Source organism: Schistocerca americana, chromosome 7 (genome assembly GCF_021461395.2).
Source record: "Schistocerca americana isolate TAMUIC-IGC-003095 chromosome 7, iqSchAmer2.1, whole genome shotgun sequence".
NCBI classification, from domain to species: Eukaryota; Metazoa; Arthropoda; class Insecta; order Orthoptera; family Acrididae; genus Schistocerca; species Schistocerca americana.
The window spans coordinates 227,079,827-227,097,927 of NC_060125.1; the positions used below are offsets into that span (position 1 = coordinate 227,079,827).

The 18,101-nt window shown below is 44.1% G+C and overlaps 1 protein-coding gene across 5 annotated transcripts in view; it reads left to right on the forward strand.

Annotated features, from left to right (window-relative positions):
- Positions 1-18,101, forward strand: part of LOC124622161 (glycine receptor subunit alpha-3) — a 588,708-nt gene that overhangs the window by 422,347 nt on the left and 148,260 nt on the right. For all 5 annotated transcript variants that reach the window (XM_047147805.1, XM_047147803.1, XM_047147804.1 and 2 more), the window contains exon 5: positions 6,499-6,653. In XM_047147805.1, coding sequence (XP_047003761.1) covers positions 6,499-6,653 — 155 coding nt within the window. The remainder of the gene's footprint in view (positions 1-6,498; positions 6,654-18,101) is intronic.

The following is an 18,101-nucleotide window of genomic DNA, read 5'->3' on the forward strand; positions in this document are numbered from 1 at the left end:
TGATGATGGTCGAAGTAGAGAGGATATAAAATATAGACTGGCAATGGCAAGGAAAGCGTTGCTGAAGAAGAGAAACTTGTTAACATCGAGTATAGATTTAACTGTCAGGAAGTGTCTTCTGAAAGTATTTGTATGGAGTGTAGCCATGTATGGAAGTGAAAGATGGACGATAAATATTTTGGACAGGAGGAGAGTAGAAGCTTTCGACATGTGGTGCTACAGAAGGATGCTGAAGATTAGATGGGTAGATCGCATAACTAATGAGGAGGTATTGAACAGAATTGCGGAAAGAGTAATCTGTGGCACAATTTGACTAGAAGAAGAGATCGGTTGGTAGGACACGTTTTGAGGCACCAAGGGATTACCAATTTAGTATTGGAGGGAAGCGTGGAGGGTAAAAATCTTAGAGAGAGGCGAGGAGACCAAGGGATGAATACATTAAGCAGATTCAGAAGGATGTAGGTTGCAGAGATGAAGAAGCTAGCACAGGATAGAGTAGCATGGAGAGCTGCGTCAAACCAGTCTCTGGACTGAACACCAACACAACAACAACAACAACAAGTGAGGTGAACTGCCTGTTACTGTTTCCGTATCAACAGGTAAGACAGTGTCACTAGATAATCTTCGGGAGACATTAGACTTCATCACCTACTGCAGGGAATTCTCTTGCCTAGACAGTAACTTAAAGGATCAGGGGAAAACTGAAGACTAGTAACAAGGAGTAAATTGAAACTAAAGCAAATGTATTCTTGATAAAAATACATAAATGCGAGACATTTTTGTCTCAAAGCTTGGGATTCACTCAATCCACAATTCTGGGCTGTACGGCGAACCGCCGGCTTGCTGTGCAGCGATCTAACTGTACATCAAAGATGTAAAGAATCACTCAAGAAATTACGATTACTCAGAGTCAAGTAACACGAGCGCACAGACAGGAGCAGTGAGACGAAGCTTATAGCTCCAACATCGGTGAAACCGTATTGCCGGATGCAGGCGGTGCAAATCGCGATTTGCTTCTTAATGATGTACAAAGGCACCACGTGTATTCTACCGAGAAAATTCTGACTAAGTTGACTCAATTTACACATGGTTGCTCCAAGATCGTGGAAACCAACACATGTGTATCGTGATAGACGGCAAGTACTGCACCAGTGCTAATTACGGCTTCTCTAGCCAACTAAGAACTGCAATAAAATGAGGCTGTGGAAGCGTCTCTCAGTAATTTTTTTTAACCTCGGACGGAAGACAATAGTGTGCCTCCTATGACACAAAGAGGTCCCTGTAGCCAACTTGGCTGGAGGTGGCAGTTCCTACTGCCTTCGGCCGAGAGGACATCTCGGCCTCCCGGCGCTCAAGGTTCGTAACCCTGTACTGGCTTCAGTTCTCTGAATGCGGATAGGGCTAGTATCCATAAGTGCTGGCGTTGCTCTGACTTTAAAAGTAATGTCCTCGGAACTTCCACATATTTTCGACATTTTGAGTATATTGCGAATTAAATGACTGGTGATTGTGTAAATTTTACAGCCTCCACCATTTGATGGTCCTCTACTTACGCCAGCTATCGGTGGTTTCATTTGGCCAGGAAAAATTTGTTTTAATGCAAAAAATTATCGCATTATTACATCGACTTTTTAATTAATTGATTTATAGGCACATCTCTACTAGCACTGAACTTGTGATTCCTTAAGCATTATGAATCTGTAGTTGGACCGGATGGCTGCTGAGAATTCTCTATGTGGTCTACACGTCTCAGAAATGTCTCTGGGTTTGACGTTTCAGAAAAACTTCTGTCAGAGTGGAGAATACAGAGAATTCCCATCTGAACGTCACTCTGAAAGAAGGACGCTCAAGCAATGTATGTATGGTGTACATAGTCAACAAAAAACTTCTTCATCGTGACGTGCGTTTCTTCAAGTGGATACTTAGCACTAGCTGTTACTGCGCGTTAGTCATACACCTATAGAGGGTAGGTGCGACTTGATACACATTACAGGGCTACACGGCACCAGAATATCTAAATTTTGGTGATGGTTATCCGGTTTTTCCCGAGTCATCAGCCTCCTAACTGGTGTGATGCTGTCCCCCACAAACTCCCTTCCTGTCCCAACCTCTTCATCTCAGAGTAACACTGTTTGTTGGATGTGTTTCAATCTCTGTCATCCCCTATAAGTTTTACCCTCTACAGCTGCTTCTAGTATAATGAAAGTTATTCTCTGATGTCTCAACGCATGTCCTATTATTCGGTCCCATCTTCTCGTCAGTGTTTCCCAGATATTCTATTCTGATAAAAGCCACCTTATTTATAATCTTATCTGTCCACCTAATTTTCAACATTCTTCTGTGGCACCACATCTCAAATGTATCGATCCTCTTCTGTTCGCGTTTTACCACAGTCCATTGTTCACTATCATACAATACTTTGCTCCAAACGTACACTGAAGAGCCAAAGAAACTGATACTCCTGTCTAACATCGTGTAGGGTTCCAGCGAGCACGCATAAGTGCCGCAACACGACATGGCTTGGACTCGACTAATGTTTGAAGTAGAGCTGGAGGGAATTGACAAAATGAATCATGGAGGGCTGCCCATAAATCCTAAGAGTACGAGGGGGTGGAGATCTCTTTTGAACAGCACGTTGCAAGGCATCCCAGATACGCTAAATAATGTTCATGTCTGGGGAGTTTCCTGGAGCCACTATGTAGAAATTCTGGACGTGTGGGGTGTCGCATCGTCCTGCTGGAATTATCCAAGTCCGTCGGAATGCGCAATGGACATGAATGGACGCAGGTGATCAGACAGGATGCTTACGTATGTGTCACCTGTCAGAGTCGTGTCTAGATGTATCAGGGGTCCCATATCACTCGAACTGCACACGCCCCATACCATTAGAGAGCCTCCACTACCTTGAACGGTCCCCTGCTGACATGCAGGGTCCAAGGATTCATGAGGTTGTCTCCATACTCGTACACGTCCATCCCCTCGGTACAATTTGAAACGAGAATCGTCCGGCCAGGCAACATGTTTCCAGTCATCAACAGCCCAATGTCAGGGTTGACGGTCCCAGGCAAGGCGTGAACTTTTGTGTCGTGCAGTCATCAAGGGAACACCGAGTGGGCCTTCGACTCCGAAAGCCCATACCGATGATGTTTCGTGAATGGTTCGCACACTGACACTTGTTGAGGGCCCAGCACTGAAATCTGTAGAAATTTGCAGAGGAGTTGCACTTCTGTCACATTGAACGATTCTCTTCAGTCATCGGTGGTCCCGTTCCTGCAGGATTTTTTTCTGGCCGTAGCGATGTCGGAGATTTGTTGTTTTACCGGATTCCTGATACTCACGGATCACTCGTGAAATGGTTGTACGGGAAAATCCCCACTTCATCGCTATCTCGGAGATGCTGTGTCCTATTGCTCGTACGCTGACAATAGCACCACGTTCAAACTCACTTAAATCTTGATAACCTGCCATTGTAGCAGCAGTAAGCGTTCTAACAACTGCGCGACACACTTGTTGCCTTATATAGGCGTTGCCGACCGCAGCGCCTTATTCTGCCTGTTTACACATCTCTGTATAGGAATACGGATGCCTATACCAGCTTCTTTGGCGCTTCATAGTAATTCGTTTTGTACTTAAAATTATGAGTGCACAATTGCTTCTTAGTTCGTGTAATAAGCAAAGCCGACAACTAAATTAGTCAACCCGAGAAGACATCACACGATACCGTGTGGTAGCGCCTCTAGCGTTGAGAATGGTCCCAGTTCTGCGAGGAAGAGTGTCCAAAAGTTTCTTCAAGCGTGTCGTATAGAGACGTGAAAACCCGACCAGTTAATACCGATATCGGAGCTTTAATTCTGAATAACCGTTATTTTTTGGTATTTGTTTGGTCTCGGTTCTAACAGACTTTTTTCATGTTTTAGTAATAACTGGGGCAGAAACCGACATATCAACATGCCATAGGAATTGTACTAATTTTTTTTAATTTTTAGATAAATTTGTTTATTCGTAAAATTTCCATTGCTTTTAGATATTGGCTTATTACAGAAATTGGGAAAAGCGATGAGCAGTATTTTAATAACAACGTACTCTTAGATATTATCAACAAACACTTGATATAAGAATCGGTACATTACTGCAGAGACAATGATGTAACTGTTGCCGTGTGACATGGTGTGCCATGGCTTATTAGATGGTACGCGTGTATGTGCAGCGTGCAAGGCGTAGTGTCTCACTATCATGGCTGGGTTCAAATGGTTCAAATGGCTCTGGGCACTATGGGACTTAACATCTGACGTCATCAGTCCCCTAGAACTTAGAACTACTTAAACCTAACTAACCTAAGGACATCACACACATCCATGGCCGAGGCAGGATTCGAACCAGCGACCGTAGCAGCAGCGCGGTTCCGGACTGAAGCGCCTAGAACCGTTCGGCCACAACGGTCGGCTATCATTACAGGACTTTGTTTGTATTACGGAATGGTACTGTTCCTAGTTTGGAAGTATTTTACGAACTGCGAGGGCAATAAAGTACAACACTGCAGTTGCTTTAAAAGCTTAAAAACGAGAGGAGGCACAACAAATTTGCCACGTCGTATAAGCAGTGAACATCGACAATGTTCCTTGGAAAAGAATGTACATTTTATTGCTGTACCTATCATTTTATTGACGTGCTGTAAACGTGGAATAATAACTGAAACGATAATTTTGTGGTTGCTTCAGAGTGAAAAATTGATTCCATTCAAAAGTCACGATGCAGGGAAGCCAGCAACGTGTGATCTTTGGCACTCTCTGTTGCCAATGACAATGAGACCAATTTCTGTCGCAGCCTCAAATACACTTCACCTTCACTGTTGTTGTTGTGGTCTTCAGTCCAGAGACTGGTTTGATGCAGCTCTCCGTGCTACTCTGCCCTGTGCAAGCTTCTTCATCTCCCAGTACCTACTGCAACGTACATCCTTCTGAATCTGCTTAGTGTATTCACCTCTTGGTCTCCCTCTACTATTTTTACCCTCCACGCTGCCCTCCGATACTAAATTGGTCATCCCTTGATGCCTCAGAACATGTCCTACCAACCGATCCCTTCTTCTAGTCAAGTTGTGCCACAAACTCCTCCCCATTTCTATTCAATACCTCCTCATAAGTTATGTGATCTACTCATCTAATCTTCAGCATTCTTCTGTAGCACCACATTTCGAAAGCTTCTATTCTCTTCATTGCTAAACTATTTATCGTCCATGTTTCACTTCCATACAAGGCTTCACTCCTTATACATACTTTGAGAAACGACTTCCTGACACTTAAATCTATACTCGATGTTAACAAATTCCTCTCATTTCCTAATCTAATGCCCTCAGCATCACCCGATTTAATTCGACTACATTCCATTATCCTCGTTATGCTTCTGTTGATGTTCATCTTATATCCTCCTTTCAAGACACTGTCCATTCCTTTCAACTGGTCTTCCAGGTCCTTTGCTGTCTCTGACAGAATTGCAAAGCCATCGGCAAACCTCAAATTTTTTATATCTTTTCCATGGATTTTAATTCCTACTCCGAATTTTTCTTTTGTTTTCTTTACTGCTTGCTCAGTATACAGATTGAATAACATCAGGGATAGGCTACCACCGTGTCTCACTCCTTTTCCAACCACTGCTTCTTTTTCATACACCTCGACTCCTATAACTGCCATCTGGTTTCTGTAAAAATTGTAAATAGCCTTTCGTCCCTGTATTTGACCCCTGCCACCTTCAGAATTTGAAAGAGAGTATTCCAGTCAACATTGTCAAAAGCTTCTTCTAAGTCTACAAATGCTAGTGGCTTTGCCTTTCCTTAATCTATCTTCTAAGTCGTAGGTCCAGTATTGCTTCACGTTTTTCAACATTTCTACAGAATCCAAACTGATCTTCCTCGAGGTCGGCTTCTACCAGTTTTTCCATTCCTCTGTAAAGAATCTTTCGCGCGTATTGGTATTGACGATAATCTCTGAATAATAAATTTTGACTAGGAGCGACGGGCATACCTATGGTATTTTAACGTTACAAGTATATTTTAGACATTCCTTTATTAATTTTAATATCCACAAAATGTGGTGACACTACTTTGCTTTTTACCGTGTAGGTTGCACCTGATGATGCTGCTTTAAACCGAGAAACCAGTTGTGTTTCAATAAACAACAATTTTGCGTGTTCTTCCTAACATCAATACTGAACCTGTAAGAGTGGCTTTCGGCTTTGATTCATGGAAACGATGGGACATCAATGTAGTCACAACGAGTTTTAGAGTTTTATAGCTGCAGAGGTGAGCCATGCTCTCAAGGTAGTCCTAATGCCTTGATAGTACTTTGTTATCGAGAATGTCTTTCTCTTATTTAAGCCACGAGTAAGTCCTTGGACGCTGTGCCCTTCAGTGGACAGCATTGTCGATGTTGGTATAGAAATCAGGTCAAAAGCTGATATGTAATGAGGCGCTGAGCCAGCTACAGGTACGGTATTTGTGTGCAGAGTGGACATGTTCGTCCGCCAGAAGTGGATGGAGTCGAGGCTGGATATGCCGAACGCGCTGTTCGAGGAGGGGGACGACTACGTGACGCTGCCGCCCGAGTTCGTGGACAACCTGTGGCAGCCCGACCCCTACATCCTCAACGCCAAGGTGTCTGGTGAGTGCAGCCACCCTCATATCTTATTCAGAGTTTAGCGATCAGTTCCAGTAGAGTAGTTGCTTGAAATTTTTTGGCAGATCAAAACTGTGTGGCGGACCGAGATTCGAACTCGGGACCTTTGCATTTCGCGGGCAAGTGCTCTCTGAGACTCGAACTCAGGACCTTTGCCTATCGCGAACAAGTGCTCTTGTAGAGCACTTCCCAGCGAAGTTAGCTTACCTGCGCTCCCTATTTATTTCATTCCTCAGCAATTTGTATTCCCCTATTCCTGAGTTTCCCAGAACACTTTTGTACTTTCTCCTTTCATCCATCAGTTGAAGTATTTCTTCTGTTACCTACGGTTTCTTCGCAGTTTCCTGCATTGTACCTATGTTTTCCTTCCCAACTTCTATGATGGCCCTTTTTAGAGACATCCATTTCTCTTCAACTGCACCGCCTACTGAGCTATTCCTTATTGCTGTATCTGTAGCATTAGAGAACTTCAACCGTTCCTCGTCATTCCTTACAAGGGAACCTCCCCATCGCACCCCCCTCAGATTTAGTTATAAGTTGGCACAGTGGATAGGCCTTGAAAAACTGAACACAGATCAATCGAGCGCCGGGGTCCCGTGGTTAGCGTGAGTAGCTGCGGACCGAGAGGTCCTTGGTTCAAGTCTTCCCTCGAGTGAAAAGTTTATTTCTTTGTTTTCAGTTTATGTGATAAACTCTTATGTTTTCATCACTTTTTTGGGAGTGATTATCACATCCACAAGAAAACCTAAATCGGGCAAGGTAGAAGAATCTTTTTACCCATTCGCCAAGTGTACAAGTTAGGAGGCTCGACAATATATTCCTATCATGTGACGCACATGTTGTCACCAGTGTCGTATAGAATATATCAGACGTGTTTTCCTGTGGAGGAATCGGTTGATCCTTGACCTTGCGATCAAATGTTTTCGGTTCCCATTGGAGAGGCACGTTCTTTTGTCTACTAATCGCACGGTTTTGCGGTGCGGTCGCAAAACACAGACACTAAACTTATTACAGTGAACAGAGACGTCAATGAACGAACGGACAGATCATAACTTTGCGAAAATAGAGAAAGTAAAATTTTCACTCGAGGGAAGACTTGACCCAAGGACCTCTCGGTCCGCAGCTATTCACGCTAACCACGGGACCACGCCGCTCCTGACCTCATATTACCCTTGGTATTGCCTATCTTGCGCATGGACTACTCAGTTTGTATATTTTGCTTATTTTTTCATAGTTCCACACAACTTCTTCCTGTTTTCTCGATTGATCTGTGTTCAGTTTTTCAAGGGCTATCCACTGTGCCAACTTATAATTAAATCTGAGGGGGGTGCGGTGGGGAGGTTCCCTTGTTAGTACTTCCGTAACCCACCTCTTTGCATATTGATTCTTCCTAACTACTGTTAAACTTCAGCCTACTCTTCATCACTATTATATTGTGATCTGAGTCATCTCTGCTAAAGGGTAGGCCTTACAATGCAATATCTGATTTCGGAATCTCTGTCTGACCATGATGTAATCTAATTGAGATCTTCCCGTATCACCCGGCCTTTTCCAAGTATACCTCCTCCTCTTGTGATTCTTGAACAGAGTATTCGCTGTTACTAGCTGAAACTTGTTACAGAACTGAATTAGTCTTTCTCTTCTCTCATTCGTTGTCTTAAGTCCATATTCTCCTGTAACCTTTTCTTCTACTCCTTCCCTTATAACTGCATTCGAGTCTCCCATGACTATTAGATTTTCATATCCCTTTACATACTGTATTACCCTTTCAATATCCTCATACAGTTTCTCTATCTCTTCATCTTCAGCTTGGGACATCGGCATGTATACCTGAACTATCTTTGTCGGTGTTGGTTTGCTGCCGATTGTGATAAGAACAACCCTTTCACTGAACTGCTCACAGTAAGACACTCTCTGCCCTACCTTTCTATGCAGCATCTGCTGGCTTGAAATCTTTTGCTTACAGTCAGTTGAGACTGGCGTCAGCTCAAAAACTTCCCTCGCACACTAAATAACCTGAGGGCACCGATGTGTGCGACAGGATTGAGGAGTAATGTCTAGAGCACTTTGTAAACAGAAATAAATATTACCGAACAGATAGAAACTATACATTTAATAGTCTTTGTAGTCAAAATATGTATAGACGAAAAATATAACTGACACCTTGATACGGAATCAAAATACACTGCTCTGTTTGTTTTTCATTTAAAAGTATTTCGTTAATACTTAAAAAGCAATTTCGGACAATATTTTCTTGAGCACTAAAGCCACCACTGTCTAAATATCTGGCCCTTCGAATTCTAAATCCTAGATTTTGTTGTACAGAATTCCCTGCAAAAGGAGCTGCAATTGTTGCAATACTTGCTTAAATACGTTAATGTGTACATTTTTGGTTTACACGAAACAGTAAATTGTATACTATATTTTTCGTAATTGTAGATGGTGCCCCAAGCTTTGGTATGAAAACTATACAGAATGTAGAGAATTCTGAATTCAATAATTCGAGACCCAGAAAAAATAATCACAAATAAATATTTCTGACGATAAGAGATATTGACTGAGAAATACGTGTGAGGCACGTGTTCATAAACTAATAAAGTTTCATAACAAATGACTGCCTTTCTCGTCGACACTGCGGCGCTATCTTAAAAAACAATACATCGTCTATTAAGTGTTCACGGCGCACTTTACCACTCTTTACTTTTCGTGACAGATGGTCGAAGATTTGTCATTCGTTACAGGAAGCTGTAAACGTGCATTTAATATACACTCCTGGAAATTGAAATAAGAACACCGTGAATTCATTGTCCCAGGAAGGGGAAACTTTATTGACACATTCCTGGGGTCAGATACATCACATGATTACACTGACAGACCCACAGGCACATAGACACAGGCAACAGAGCATGCACAATGTCGGCACTAGTACAGTGTATATCCACCTTTCGCAGCAATGCAGGCTGCTATTCTCCCATGGAGACGATCGTAGAGATGCTGGATGTAGTCCTGTGGAACGGCTTGCCATGCCATTTCCACCTGGCGCCTCAGTTGGACCAGCGTTCGTGCTGGACGTGCAGACCGCGTGAGACGACGCTTCATCCAGTCCCAAACATGCTCAATCGGGGACAGATCCGGAGATCTTGCTGGCCAGGGTAGTTGACTTACACCTTCTAGAGCACGTTGGGTGGCACGGGATACATGCGGACGTGCATTGTCCTGTTGGAACAGCAAGTTCCCTTGCCGGTCTAGCAATGGTAGAACGATGCGTTCGATGACGGTTTGGATGTACCGTGCACTATTCAGTGTCCCCTCGACGATCACCAGTGGTGTACGGCCAGTGTAGGAGATCGCTCCCCACACCATGATGCCGGGTGTTGGCCCTGTGTGCCTCGGTCGTATGCAGTCCTGATTGTGGCGCTCAGCTGCACGGCGCCAAACACGCATACGACCACCATTGGCACCAAGGCAGAAGCGACTCTCATCGCTGAAGACGACACGTCTCCATTCGTCCCTCCATTCACGCCTGTCGCGACACCACTGGAGGCGGGCTGCACGATGTTGGGGCGTGAGCGGAAGACGGCCTAACGGTGTGCGGGACCGTAGCCCAGCTTCATGGAGACGGTTGCGAATGGTCCTCGCCGATACCGCAGGAGCAACAGTGTCCCTAATTTGCTGGGAAGTGGCGGTGCGGTCCCCTACTGCACTGCGTAGGATCCTACGGTCTTGGCGTGCATCCGTGCGTCTCTGCGGTCCGGTCCCAGGTCGACGGGCACGTGCACCTTCCGCCGACCACTGGCGACAACATCGATGTACTGTGGAGACCTCACGCCCCACGTGTTGAGCAATTCGGCGGTACGTCCACCCGGCCTTCCGCATGCCCACTATGCGCCCTCGCTCAAAGTCCGTCAACTGCACATACGGTTCACGTCCACGCTGTCGCGGCATGCTACCAGTGTTAAAGACTGCGATGGAGCTCCGTATGCCACGGCAAACTGGCTGACACTGACGGCGGCGGTGCACAAATGCTGCGCAGCTAGCGCCATTCGGCGGCCAACACCGCGGTTCCTGGTGTGTCCGCTGTGCCGTGCGTGTGATCATTGCTTGTACAGCCCTCTCGCAGTGTCCGGAGCAAGTATGGTGGGTCTGACACACCGGTGTCAATGTGTTCTTTTTTCCATTTCCAGGAGTGTATGATACGGGCTAGAAACGCAGCAATATTTGACAACAGGAGTAGTCCTAAATGGAAGATATCTCCATGGACATAAGCTAACGAGAAAGCAGTTGCTCATACTACTCACAGAGCGTTGGCCAAGTTCTCGATAGCGAATTGTTCTCACAATAGAATGTGAGGAGATGGTACTGAATAATGAGGCAGAAGATTCATCAATAAGCACCCTCCAATGTTCCTGTGGAATGTACATTTCGAAGAGTACAGTGTCGAAAGTACCAGTGGAGCAGCAATAAAAAAGGCGAGGGAGCGATGGGGGCTAATGATTTTGAACTCATAGTTCATTCCAGTTATAGGATTATCTCGTGCAAGACCACAGTGCCGAACTTTGACTGCTCATACTGTTCATGGATGACGCCTCTTTCTACCACAGCAATCAAGGTGGAGCAGTGGTCAGCACATTGGACTCGCATTCGAGAGGACGACGGTTCTAAACTCCATACGGCCATTCAGATTAAGCTTTTCCATGGTTTACTAAATCGCTCCAGGTTAATGTCAGGTTGGTTTCTTTGAAAAGGGCATGCCCAATATCCTCACCATCATTTCGTAGTTCGAGCTTGTGCGCTTCGTCTCTAATGACCTCACTGACGTTAAATTCTAATCTTCCCTCCTCCCCTCTTTCAATGAAGGTGGTGTTTACGGTTGTCGTAATAGCCTTGTCTTGAGCAACGATAATCCATGTGCCACACTTGGCTCTTATCAGCTGCAACGGTTTTCTAACAACTTGTGGGCTGGAACTGTACAAGGCAACCTAAGAGGACCCAAATTACTGCCACACTTTTTGGAATGGTGAAGATTACCTAATGTTCATTCCAAACATACTGCTACAGTTGCTGGAGAAAGTAGTCCTACCACTTATTTCCGTGAGATATATCCATTCAACATGGTGAACATCCAATTTCGATATAAATGAGAGCTCCTGCACAAAAGACACCCTCCTTATTAGATTGGAAGCAGAGGTCTTGTTCCACGCTCAGTACAATCCCTTAGATCTCACTCCTATACATTTTTTTAATCTATGGATTTACAAAAGATCATTGGCAAACTAGTAGAAACTGAAGAGGAACTGGTTGGTAGAGTCCTAGTTGCAGACATCACTGTACAGCAGACGCTATTGACATATGAAAGAGCGCGGAAAAAATGGTTCAAATGGCTCTGAGCACTATGGGACTCAACATCTGAGGTCATCAGTCCCCTAGAACTTAGAACTACTTAAACCTAACTAACCTAAGGACATCACACACATCCATGCCCGAGGCAGGATTCGAACCTGCGACCGTAGCGGTCGCGCGGTTCCAGACTGAAGCGCCTAGAACCGCTCGGCCACAACGGCCGGCCTGGGCGGAAAAATTTTACGCTGTCTTGTAGTGCGTATTGTGAAACTGGAAGTCGTCGGCTTGAACAGGTAGCAGCTTAACTCTTTTCAATAAGGTGTGAGTTTTTTCTGTCAATAGAAACTAAATATTTATTTCAAACCTTTATAGTTCTTCAGCAATACGAGCAATTTCGCGTATAAAACTGCTGCAGACCGTGGGTAGGGTTTACTGGCAAATATGAAGATCGCGTACATCGCACAAGCTGTTTGATGGTATTGTTAGAAATTATAGTGGATATGAGAAGAATGACGCTACCCAATGAAAACTATGCCTTATCATTGGCATTTTGTTTACATTATATCTTGCTCATTAGTAAATTGTGTAAACATTCGTTTTCTTGTTTACAATAGTTTTTCTGTTGCAGCTTTGACTTTTGTAAACCTTTAAATTTGTCCCTTTGTTAGCACAGCACCTTCTGTGTTGCTCACAAGAAACAGCATGTAGTAAGGACAAAATCAGCCACACGGAACTGGCCGAGACTTAAATAAGGTGATGGAACTTCATAGGAACACTGTCCGTAATTCACAGTCACAGTGTTTGTCACAGTGAATACGGCTGATTTAGCGATGAATCTGCAGTCTCTCGTATACATTAATATTCTCAAAAGTGATATTTGTCTAAAGAAACTCAAAGGTCTTCGTGTAAGTTGTATACCTTACAGGAAAACAAGCGATTCGTGAAGTTCCATTCAAGACATTGCCCCCCCTCCGCCCCCCCCCCCCCCCCACCCAAAATCACTCTTCTGACCGGTATCGGTATGATGTGACAACGCCACGATTTTCTCTCCCGTGTCAAAGTATTCATTTAAGAACAGCACTGGTACTCAAACTCTTCTACATTTTAATCTCAGCTCTTCCCCGCCATTTTTGCCTCCTGCAGCTACCAATACTAGCACAGTAGCTACACATTGATGTCATAACACGTATCATACAGTTCATATTTTCCACTATTCCCTTCCATGTCGATTCGGCGGAGAAGCTCCTTATTTCTTAACGGTTCACTTAAGTTTTCGTATCCTTCTCTTTCTGTAACAGCGCATCTCAAACGTTAGGATTATCTTGTTTTCCGGTTTCTTCACAGTCCATGACTCACTTTCATCAACGTAGTGCTCCAGATACACAGTCTCAAATTAAGGCTTGTGTTTGATACTTGCAGTTTCGAGAGAAATGCTCCGACTGCCTAGGTTAGTTTATTTGTAACATTCTCGCTCTATGTCCTTTGTGCATTATTTTGCTACGCAGGTAGCAGTATTCTTTCACTCCTATGTGGTCCACAAATTTGTTGGTAATCTCTTTTCTGACGTTAGTCATCAGCTCCTGTAATTCTCCTCAGTTTTAGCAGAGACAACAATACCATCACCAAATCTCATCACTGATATCGTTTCACCCTGAATTTTAATCAGGCTTATGAATGCTTCGTTTATTTTCTTCAGTCATACCCGATGAACAACAGAAGAGAAAGACTTCATCTCCATGTTGCGCTCTTTTTAGTCGGAGGACTTCTTTCTCGGTACTGAGCGAGGTGATGCAGTGGCTAAGAAACTGGCATCTTATTCGAGAGGATGGTCGTCGAAATCACTGACCAGCCATACAGACTTTCCTTGACCTTCATAAATCACTAAGATGAAAACCTCGATGATTCCTTAGAGACAGCACGGCCTTTTTCCTTCCCCGTCCTTCCACATTCCGAGTTTGTGCTTGTTATGCCACACCCTCCAGAGTAACAGACTATTATTGCCACATCAGAATTAAGTTGATAAGAAATTAACAATCCTTTGAGACTACCAATATTATTCCTATATAAAGTAACTAATTTTGACTTTAATTTGATTCGTGATTTTGTGTTTGTTGTGAAGGCGGACGAGAGACAGTAACGGTGCCCTAGTACAGAGCTACTGTCCATGATTCTTGCTGCTCGTAATTGCAATTAATTTAGAAGTTAATAATTTTCGCAGAGACGGCGTTTTCCGTTGTAAGAGAGCTCTTTGTGCTAAATATGTCCAGTGCTTCACGCATGAATACGCCAAAGCGGCGACAGAGAAACTGTTCTGGCCGTGAGAAGGAGCAAGCGCCTGGCGAAATAACGTAATTGAGCGGCCCACCCAAAACTGCGCAAGTGAGAACAGTTTGGCCATGAAAAATTGAGCCCTCTGCGCAGTAGGGCGTTTTCTCCGAAATCCAAAGTTTTAAATAAGCCCCATAGCAAGGGCTGTGCTTCATTGGGACCCGAGATCTTCTGCCATAAAGATGCTATTCAGTCTCTGGTGCAGTTAGTCTCTAACCACATAATCCTACTGGTTAGGCGCTTTGTTAGGACAGTTAAACTGATTTTATTTTGCATGTCTGAAGGAACTGACATAGCTGACAACCTTCAGCTGTACGGAATATTTTCGAAATTAACTTGGTGACAGTGAATTCCTTGACATAAGCTGTATTAGATATAGATCTACTACACAATAGCGACACATGAAAGTTTATGGCGGATGGCGGCTCATACCCGACTTTCTCGCATGTCACGAACAGCCTTAACAGCTTCGGCTATCCGTGCACGCTCCCCGACCGCTCGTGATAAGCGGGAAAGTCGGGTTCGAGTCCCAGTCAATCACAAATTTTTATGAGTCACTAATAGATTATATCCATACCTAGCACATATGATGTCAGATGTATTCGTAATCTGCGAATAAGTTTCGTAATATTTAATAGAGCTTTCAGACATGCAAAATACACTGAAGCACCAAAGAAATTTGTATAGCCATGCGTATTCAAATATAGATATATTTAGACAGGCAGAATATGGCGCTGCCGTCGGCAACGCCTATATGAAACAACAAGTGTCTGGCGCAGTTGCTAGATCGGTTACTGCTGCCACAATGGCAAGTTATCAAGACTTAAATGAGTTTGAACGTGGTGTTATAGTCTGCACATGAGCGATGGGCCACAGCATCTCCGAGGTAGCGATGAAGTGGAGATTTTCCCGTACGACCATTTCACGAGTGAACCGTGAATATGAGGAATCCGGTAAAACATCAGATCTCCTACATCGCTGTGGTCGGAAACAGATCTGCAAGAACGAGACCAACGACGACTGGCCATCCATGTGGAGCACGTATTGGTCTCACCGCGGACTTCTAATACTCAGCCACACACAATTGATTTCATCAAAGTGTACAGGCCTGAAGGATGCATTGATGCAACGTCGAAAACTAGTAGCCAAATAAATATGAAATCTTAAGTACTGCTGGAGGAGTTTCATTTGTAATAAAATTATACCAGCTGATGTCCCACCATCATCCAATTTAAATATGGATGTATGAAGACTTACGTGTGTGGTTTGATTGACTGGGCATTGTCTCCCGGCGCAGTAATAACTGTCTCCTACAACGCACTTTTACCACTGACTTCAGTTCCTTTACTTAGTGTTATGTAGCTCAGTCGGTAAAAACGGATCCCTTGTAGGATTGCTTTGCTGTATGTCCGTCTGGCTGTCTGTCTGTTCATTAACAATCCTTTTTCACAGGAATGGGTCAACGTACCAATTTAAAACTTGTCACATACTAAGGACTAGGTTGCTTGGCGGTGTAAAAAACTGAAGCATCTAAGTCAGTGTCATCAAAAGGTGCGGCCATTTACGTCACACATTTTGGTACTTCCTGTTGACGTAGAATAATGAAATTTGGCAAGAAGCAGGGTTTCACTGAAAAAGTAAAGGAAAAAAGGCCAGAACTGTTAATATGTGATTACATCACACGATAGAAAAAAATTTGTCATTTGCTATCTGACTGACTATCTGTCCGTCCCCCTGTTAAAACTGCTTTTCGTCAGGAATGGGTAGATGCGTAAAGTTCAAATTTATGTCACACAAGTAGAAGGACAAAGCAGGAGCGAGTGCATTTTGTTAGTGCGGTTTGCCTACATCAGGGGCAGCTTTGCCCCTGAGAGCGTACCTGCCCCTGATATAGGCAAACTGCACCAACAAAATGCACCTTCTCTTACTTTGTCCCTCTACTCACACACTAATGTCTATGGTACATTGGCGGTGTAATACATGTGAGCTTCTAAGCCAATGCAATCAAAACATATGGCCATTTACATAACATATTTTGATACCCACAGATTCACTCATCATAATCAGTAGGGTTCTTCCCTTTGGTCTAGAAGAGTGGTAAAATGTAATTTTCTGAGAGGTAAAAACAAAAGAGTTCAACTGTGTTTCGTTCATTAAATTGAATTATTTTTAGGAGATCGTAATTATTGTTGCTATTTCGTAAGTCTATAATACTGGTTACTCATTACATAAGTAACCAATAAATACATTTTTTCAATTACTAGCGGTAATATCTGACATAATGGGGTGGAAGCCACAGCTTGTTCACACACTACACACTTCCAGAATGAGATTTTCACTCTGCATCAGAGTGTGCACTGAAACGAAACTTTCCTGGCGCATTAAAATTGTGTGCCGGACCGATACTCGAACTCGGGACTTTTGCCTTTCACGGGCAAGTGCTCTACCAACTGAGCTACTCAAGCACGACTCACGCCCCGTCGTCACAGTTTTATTTCTGCCAGTATCTCGTCTCCTACCTTCCAAACTTCACAGAAGCTCTCCTGCATACCTTGCAGAACTAGCATTCCTGGAAGAAAGGATATTGCAGAGACATGGCTTAGTCACAGCCTGGGGGATGTTTCCAGAATGAGATTTTCAGTCTGCAGCGGAGTGTGCACTGATATGAAACTTCCTGGCCTAGTTCGAGTCTCGGTCCAGCACACAGATTTAATATGCCAGGAAGTTTCATATCAGTGCACACTTCGCTGCAGAGTGAAAATCTCATCCTCGAAAAAGTGTTAATCACACGACAATAATTTGCGTTGCATTACATGAAAAACATTTTTTGTCATTTGTTGTCCGACTGCCTCGGCGCCATTGATGGTCTTGTAATCATTATGAAGACAAGCGAGCGCGTGCAACCAACTTGTCTACGGCCTAGACACACTCTCACGGTTACCCCAAGCACCCTGACTGCAAATTTGTTCGTCAACATCGTGATTCGAACTGTTTCACTACCATTCATGAACAGCATTTCAGAGGGTGTTTTCCAACAAGATAATGGTTGCCCATGTGCCACTATTGTAACCCAACATGCTCTACAGAGCCCCGACATGTTCCTTTGGCCTGCTCGATCACGAGATCTGTCTCCAGGTGCCCAAGTATGGGACGTCATCGAACAGCAAAAATGGTTCAAATGGCTCTGAGCACTATGGGACTTAACTTCTGAGGTCATCAGTCCCTTAGAACTTAGAACTACTTAAACCTAACTAACCTAAGGACACCACACACATCCATGCCCGAGGCAGGATTCGTACCTGTGACCGCAGCAGTCGCGCGGTTCCAGACTGTAGCGCCTAGAACCGCTCGGCCACTCCGGCCGTCAATCACGTTTATTTTCCAATATTAAAAGGCACGACGCTTTTCGGTGCATGCTGCCATCATCAGATGCTATCTGTTACATACGAGTATATATCCATTGTGGTTCAAATGGTTCAAATGGCTCTGCGCACTATGGGACTTAACTTCTGAGGTCATCAGTCCCCTAGAACTCAGAACTACTTAAACCTAACTAACCTAAGGACACCACACACATCCATGCCCGAGGCAGGATTCGAACCTGCGACTACAGCAGTCGCGCGGTTCCAGACTGTAGCGCCTAGCCATTGAAAGCCACCCCGGCCGGCTCATCGAACAGCAACTCCAGCGTCATCCACAACCAGCGATAACTATCCCTGTATTGACTGAACAAAAGCAACAGGCATGGAACTCCATTCCACGGAC